This window comes from Sceloporus occidentalis, unplaced genomic scaffold (assembly GCF_023333645.1).
Source record: "Sceloporus occidentalis isolate IW3139 unplaced genomic scaffold, rSceOcc1.0.p SCAF_6, whole genome shotgun sequence".
Lineage (NCBI taxonomy): Eukaryota > Metazoa > Chordata > Lepidosauria > Squamata > Phrynosomatidae > Sceloporus > Sceloporus occidentalis.
Window position 1 is genome coordinate 113,737,102 of NW_028316986.1, and position 7,564 is coordinate 113,744,665.

At 41.4% G+C, this 7,564-nt stretch overlaps 1 protein-coding gene across 2 annotated transcripts; it reads left to right on the plus strand.

The window, feature by feature from the left end:
* Positions 1-271: 271 nt before the first annotated feature.
* On the plus strand, positions 272-7,180 carry NDUFAF4 (NADH:ubiquinone oxidoreductase complex assembly factor 4). Of its 2 annotated transcripts, XM_089530701.1 has the most exons (4): positions 272-445; positions 1,467-1,613; positions 1,812-1,909; positions 6,035-7,180. In XM_089530701.1, exons 1-4 carry the CDS (start codon positions 328-330, stop codon positions 6,323-6,325), a joined length of 654 nt encoding a protein of 217 aa, XP_089386827.1. In that variant the 5' UTR covers positions 272-327; the 3' UTR covers positions 6,326-7,180. The 2 variants fall into 2 exon arrangements, with proteins under 2 accessions (XP_089386827.1, XP_089386828.1); XM_089530702.1 differs by lacking the exon at positions 1,467-1,613 and having other exon boundaries at positions 276-445.
* Positions 7,181-7,564: the final 384 nt, after the last annotated feature.

Sequence of the window (7,564 nt, forward strand, 5' to 3'; positions counted from 1 at the left end):
CTATAAGAATGTAGCTCATTACACTCTTATAGTGGGGCTATTCCACTATAGGCGCTGCTCTGGCTGCCTCCCGTTGCATTCTGGTTTTTGTAGTCCAGTCAGGCCTAAGGGCTCTCTGTCTGGGAATTCTAAAGGCCCCCTCCTTAAACTGCAAATCCCATAATGCAACGGGGGAGGGCAGCCCCCTGGGAGACACTGAGGGAGTGCACTCTTGACGTCATCACGCGGCGCCTCAGAGACCCTCCTGCTCTGCGCCCTCTCTCCGTCTGAGCCCCTTCTGCGCATGCTCTTCCCGCAGTGCGGCCTCCTCGGTGCTCCTTGGGCGCCATGATGGGAGCCCGGGTGAGCCGCGTCTTTGCCAGCTTCAACCTGGAGAGCCGGGCGCACCGGGAGGTCGGCAAAGCCAAGCCCTCCCCGGCCCCACGGCACCCGGCACAGGGACTCTGTAAGTGGGGCTCCGGCTCCCCTTGGAGGAGCTGGGATTGTGGGGCAGGGTTTCCAAAAGGCCCTCCATTTTGAGAAGGACTTACAGTTATTGATAGCAGAGGTTCCAGCTCCATTTTGAGCAGGACTTAGAAGCATCAGTTCACATCCATAGATATCAGAGTGTTCAGCTCTTCTTTGCCCATGTCCTCCATTTTGAGGAAGATTTACATGTATTGATATAGGAGTCTTTGCTTTTCTTTGGCCCTGCTGCCCTCCATTTTGAGCAGGACCAAGAAGCCTCAATTTACATCTATATGAGAGTTTTCAGCTCTTATTTCTGTATTCACTTCAACATTAAAATCACAGCTTCATACCAACACCAGACATATCAAAAGGATGACATAAGAAAAGAAAAAAAGCATTATTAATAAAATAAACGTAAACAGAACTTACCTAACTTTGCTTTATTTACTCAGATCGTTCTCTGTCTCCTTGCCTAATATTATATTTAATCACTTAGAAGGTAAATCTGTAAGTAACATAATTTTATTCCTAATAAGAGTTATATTTTACTTTTTTATAATAATAATAATAATAATAATAATAATTAGTTCTATTATTCATATTTCCTGCCTCTCCCAGTGGATCAAGGCGGGATTACGACAATAAAAACAGCATTACAAGATTAAGGGCTGCAATGTCATATAAAATGCACTCAATGAAACAGTAGGACCACCACCAATACAATGCATTGACTAAATCGTCATCTAAAATACATATCATTGCAAATGGGGCTGGAGTATTTCTGACTCTCTTGTGGAGCGCATTACAGAAATCCAAAGGAGAGGTTGCCAGTGCAAGTGCCACTGCTTCCAGGTCCTTTTGCTCCAGCTAGGGACGCAGTTGGCGTATCAGCCGAAGTTGGTGCCGTGATTTGATACATCAAATCCAACATTGTTTTCAAAACATCAAATAATTATCCCATTCTTTCCCTTTTTAACAAATACCGTCCATTGATCTTGATCATTTATCCATTTCAGTGCCTTTGTGCGTCTTAATCGGCCAATCTTCAATATTTGGGAGCAGTGGCTCCCTGTTGAGACCGGCTGCCACCTTTCTCTGTTACATCCTGTGCTTGCTTCTCCTTCAGCCAGAACTGCAGTGTTACAGCGCAGTGCCAAAACCAGGTTGTAAATTCCAGCTTGGAAGGATCTGTTGAATACATAAATTTGGTGATTAAACATGTTGGGGAGTTCGTTTGATTCAGTGGTATTGTATTCATTCAGCTATTATTTCCGTATAATTTCAGGAAGAATTGCAACATATTGTTTAAGCTAAGAGAAAATGGAAAATAATTAGAGATTTACATTGTTCTCTTTCCTCAGACTCAGCTGAATTTCAGGAAGAGGTTAAGAAAAAAGACGAATACCTTCATACTCTATTAAAGGATGTTTACGTTGATTCCAGAGATCCATCTAAACAGGTCAGTAGGATTGTCTCCTTAGTAGTCCTACAAGCTAATTCTCCTTTTTACGTGTATACCATAACAAGAACAATGTCCCGTTTTTGTCCTGTATTTCAAAATCACGTTTGATCTTATTTGTCATCCTAATTATAATGTTGGCTAATCATTTTTCCTCGTTTTATGTTCTTCCTTCCTTTTGTTCTCTCATTACAGGAAGAGTCATTTAATAAATGCATTTAATCAAGGCATTTAATAAATCCTTTCTTCAAGCTTTCATTCAAGCTTCACAATCTACCTGCTTGGTTTAACTAGCCTCTGTTTGAATTTTAAATATCTGCTGTGCTTTTCCTTTTGCTGTTTCTTTGTAACATTTTCTTAAATGTCAAAATGGCGCATTGTTTAACATTCTCAGTGTATTTTAGATGTGTGTGTGAGAGAATATGATCCTTTGTTTTTCCTATGACCAGGCATCTTAACTGCAAAGGAGGACAAGGTACTGCAAAATGTAGGACATTCAAGAAAAAATGTAGGGCATGACAAAATAAAATCTAAAACACTAATAGAAATGTAAATTAATGCTTCTTAGTCATGCTCTATGTGCAGGACATTTTTGAATTCCTCCTGCACAGAAAGCTGGATTATAGGACATGTCCTGGAACAGGAGGACCTCTGGTCACCCAGCCCTAACTGCAAAGGAGGAAAAGTGCCACAAATGTAAGGAAGAAAATCTCAGACAAAACAGTGAAACATATGAGAATTTTAGGGAATACATATGAGAGATGATATAAAATTTTGATCCTAACAGTTTTATATTACCTGTAAGGTTTTATGTTGCCCCTGTTAATCAAAGAGTAAATAGCTAATGGTAACAGCAGATCACAATGAACTGAAAAGGAGACTCAGGAAAATGGTTGAAAATAATAACATTCTAGTCTGGAATAAGAACACATGGGTTTTCTAGAGATAGGTATTGTACACAAAAAGCCTGTTTGCGTAGCTGTTTCTCTTTCTGTAGTCAACAGCAGGAATGTGTTCATCTGCATCAAAAGCATACATCCTTCAGAGCAAGTCTGGGTAGCATCAAATGGTAGCATCATTCCACCAGCAGAATAAACTCTGCTGGTTAATCAAATTACGCTTGCCCCTTCCCCACAGCCCCCTCTTGTCCTCCAAAATCTAATCTCTAAGGTTGGGGGGGGGGCTGAAGAACAGATTTGCGGTACCTCAAGGCAGGAAAAAGAGAGAAAAGCTTTAGTTCACTGTCTTTTTTCTAACGTATTCGTAAAGTAAGGGTAGAATGGAATTCAATTTTAGAGAAATTCTTGGAAGTCCTATTCCATTAAATGCCAAAAGCAAAATGGTGGGACTATAAAATATCGGCATATTTTTGTTTAAAGCTCTTCCTGCCAGTAACTAAGCCTTAGAAGAACTATTACAACATTTTAGAATAGAGAAAGACCCTTAAGTAATCTAGAAAACTCCCAAAAGAGGTGGTCATATGGAAGGATGTGTGGCTATTTGAGGAATGCCAGAGGCAAGGTGTGGTCCAAGAGACTGAAGTCCCCCATCTCTGCAGGAAGGTTCTTGATGAGTGGACTCTCATAATTTCAAAAGTTCTCTGAATTCAGACCTTTGGCAAGAGCCCTTTCTCAGCAGACAGAAAGGGATATATCTAGCCATCACCAGCATGCACTGCATGAACCCAATGCAGATATCTTCCCATGGAAATGTATTGGGTTCCCACCTCAGTTATACAGTTAAGAGCACCATCTGATTTTTCATTTCTGAAAAGTTGGTTCCCTAGTCCTTTCTCCTTCTCTATTCCTTTTGCATTTTAGCTCAAAGAATGGTCTGAAAGCACACAAGCTTCAGCTGCTGAAACTAGGAATGAACAGCATCAGTGTGGGAGGTGATGTGTCAGCCCCTGTGCCTGTTCATCTCAGTTCCTCTAAGGAATCAAAATATATTAGTGTGCAAATAATGTATGCTGGCAAAATGTCAGGAGTAAACTCTTCTAGAACATGGCCATATAGCCCGAAAAACCCACAAAAGACAATGTTGAATGTAATCGTATGAGAGATACAGGGCAAGGTTTATCAGTTGATGCTTGTTGGCCTCCAGTTCCCATCAGCCCTACTTAGCGTAGCCAAGGGTATGAGATGATGGAAATTACAATCCAGTTACATCAGGGTGACCAAACAATTATCCTCCTTCCATTGTATGTAGTAGTGGTGGGGAAATATCTCTTTAAACTAACCTATCCATTTATTAAAATATAGAGGACTCTTGTCAGTGAGGTCACCAAAAGGGCATTTGTGAACTGTGGCTGTATGAATGTAGAGTCAACTACAGGTGTGAGCAACATAGTTCCAGTTCTACATAGGGATGGAGAATCTTTGGCATATTAAGATGGTAAAACTAGGGTGCAGCTTTACTACAGAAATAATGCAGTTTGACACTACTTTAATTTCCATGGCTCCATCCTACAGAATCCTCAGAATTGTAATTTTGTGAGGTATCAACACTCTTTGGCAGGGAAAGCTAAAGAATTTGTAAAACTATGAATCCCAGGTTTACATAAGATAGACCTACAACATTTAAATGGTGTTATTTTGATAATGTAGATGCACCCCTAGTTTCTGAATGACTCAGATGAATGCTGTAGGAGAGAGAATCAGGATTCAAAATGAACTTGACAAGCTCAGACTCTGAAAAACTAACAGTGGGGAATAAAGCTCTCAATTTATATAGCAAAAAGAAAGACAGGCAGGCAGAGATGCTGTAGTTACATCTTGTACTGAGCAACAGTTTGGACTCTGCATCACAACTGCTCAAACATTGGACAAGCCCTCCTATGAGAAAAAGTTTCCAAAGGGGAGAAATTGCAGGGAATTGCATGAATTGGGTAGAAATCCTTCAGCTGAGTATCTAGGGAAGTATCACAAGAGTTATTTGACTGTGGAGCAGACTGCCTCAAATAGTGGTAGGCTCTCCTTTGCTGAAAGTATTTAAATAAAAGTTAGCTTTCTGTTAGGAAAGCTTTTGGCATTCTGCATTGCTGATCCTGCACTGAGCCAGACTGAGGTTGGAATAAGGTGCCTTCCTCCTCTGTGATGCTGTGGCCTCTGGATACTGGGCTTGTTCATGCATAGGACTGTAAGACTTGACTGGATAGTACCTGGTCACTCACAGCTCAGTGTTTGAACTGGCACTGTTTATAATCACTGTGTGTAATGTGCCCTGTGGAGATAAGAATAGATTTCCTTTGATGCTGCAGTCATCAGCTGAGTAACATACAGTCAGCTGGACCAACCTGTAATTGTTTGTTCTAAATACTTTTACCCCATTTTACAGTATGGAAGGAGCAGGATGGCTCACAGTTTAATTTAAAATAGGAAAAAAAAAAACCTGGAATGAAAAGGCCAACACAAGAAGCTCTCTTGTACAAATCCAGTGGAAGCAAGGGGCATGAGGCAAAATCTGGCCAACCTCATACTCTAAGGCAAAATATGGCCCTAGTAAGGAGAAATGTCAGCCCTCTGTTGTTCTTCAATGTCCCAAATTGTGATTTCCTAGCTTTTGGGGTTGTCCATCCTGGGTCTCCTCCACTACTTTTTGTTTCTGTTTTCTCTTTGTTTTCTTTATGCCTACAGGCTCCCTGCTGTTGATTCTGATGTGAGGAAAATGGTGTGTGCCAGCTTCAGAGCTGGCTTAACTTTCCTCTTATTCCAGGGACCTGTTGGTAGAATGAGAAGCCCATGATTCCTGCACACCCAAGGTTTTCTCACAGAATGCACCCTTTTTGCTTCAACCCATACCAGAAAAGCAAGATCTGTGGAAAATTCTATAGTGGCTGGGAGGGAAGGGGTTTGATGTTGCTGAACTCCCCCTTAGAGCTCAGACTTCTCTTTCCCTCTTCCCTTTCATGGCAGATCCAATGCATCCTGTGGCCCTTGTTGCCCTCCTGAGGAGCACAGGGCTTCTTCCTATGCCCCATTTCAGAAAATAAATACATTTAGTTATATTCTATTGAAGGACGGGGGGGGGGGGGGGGACCTTTAATTTAAGATTGCTGGTGCATGTGTGATACTTGTGGAACAAACGCTTACCAGTCTTTTTTCTTTTTAATTTCCTATCTTCTAGGTGAACAAAGGAGGAAGCCTCCCACCTAAGTCTGAGGAACGCAGACTTATGAAAGTAGGCCATTTAAGTCAGCTGGATGTTCAGACTGTTCCAAAAGGCAAAATATCAGTCGTTGAAGTCTTGACACTTCTAAGTAATCATCAGCGTTCACCACAGACATGGACTGCAGAGAAAATAGCAAAGGAATATTCTTTGGAACTGAGAGATGTGACTGCACTCTTAACATTCTTCCTCCCTTTTGCTGTGGAGATTTTTCCTCCTAAAGACACAAAAGCCCTGAAATCTAGATAAAAAAATGTTTGCCAAATTGTGTGACTGACTTTCCTGACATCCTGTGTACACAAAATGTTCTAATTCTCTCACCTGACATCAGATGTGCCTGTACTGAGTGGTATCTGTATTTTGCCATTCACATCTACATTCACAACCCATCCTGGGCATGTCATTGTGAAGCAGAAGATAGTCTTCAGTAAAATCTGTGAAGGTGTCTTAGGTCAGCTTTCTCCAGTTTGTTGCTCCCTAGTTATGTTAGCCTCTAACTCCCAACTCTAGACTAGATTGTTTGGCAACTCTGTGGGGTCCAGGTTCCATGCAGCCTCCTCCCTCACACCAAGCCCCAATATCCCACATGAAGCTCACATGTTCCTGTAGCCATTTTGAGAAGGACTGCAGAGGAAAATAGAAGTATTTTGAGGCAATGTGGTCTTGGGGTGCTTGTGGGGATGAGGTAGGGAGCGAACACCTCTCTAGGAATCTCTGGGTCCTGCAGCACAACATCTGCCAGACATTGACCATAGAATCATGCTGGAGGACCTACAAATGCATAGAAAAGTATTTTCTGTAGTAATTTCTAGGTCCTCCAGTACAACTCTATGGTCACCTTCCAGCAGAGTTGCTCAGGAGGACCTAGAGATTCCTAGAGAGAATACATTAATTACATTGGCAGATAATCAAATCTACAAAATTCACAACTGCAAATAAGGAGGGTTGACTATTCAAAAGCCATTGTCTGTCATGCAGACTCACATGACAAAAAAAGTGGACTGTGTCTTGAGCTGGCCATTTCTGCCTTGAGCTCTGCAGAAGCTCTTGCTGTAATAGTATTCTGTAAATAGCTTTAATTAAAGCAAACTGAATTGGACTGTATTTTTTATCTGATAAATGAGAGAGGAAGTTTGCATATCTGTATAGTATTCCTGCATCTGGTTGAAAGAGGAGCAAATGAATCGGGGGTGGGGGGAGTAGAGTTTATGGCAGGTATGCTTTTAATTTTAACAAGATTACTGATATTTGGAACAAATGGCATTTGAGCCAAGAATGTCCGTTCTGCCCTAGTGCCTGTAAACCTGGCTATCAATAACCCAGAACACTCTTCCAGTGTCTAATCTTTGGTTCATGCCTTTAATAACTGGCATCATGCCAATTGAAAACCTGGCTCTGCTGTTGGACTGTCTCAGGTATGACTCTGCAGGATTTAATTACAAATATATATTGATCTGGATGTAACAGTCCAACCTTTAGCCCCAGTAT

Coding starts and splice junctions, on each gene's coding strand:
- NDUFAF4 (XM_089530701.1), top strand. CDS start 328: ATGATGGGAGCCCGGGTGAGCCGCGTCTTTGCCAGCTTCAACCTGGAG. Junction 446..1,466: donor GCACCCGGCACAGGGACTCT/GTAAGTGGGGCT, acceptor TATCCATTTCAG/TGCCTTTGTGCGTCTTAATC. Junction 1,910..6,034: donor CCAGAGATCCATCTAAACAG/GTCAGTAGGATT, acceptor CCTATCTTCTAG/GTGAACAAAGGAGGAAGCCT.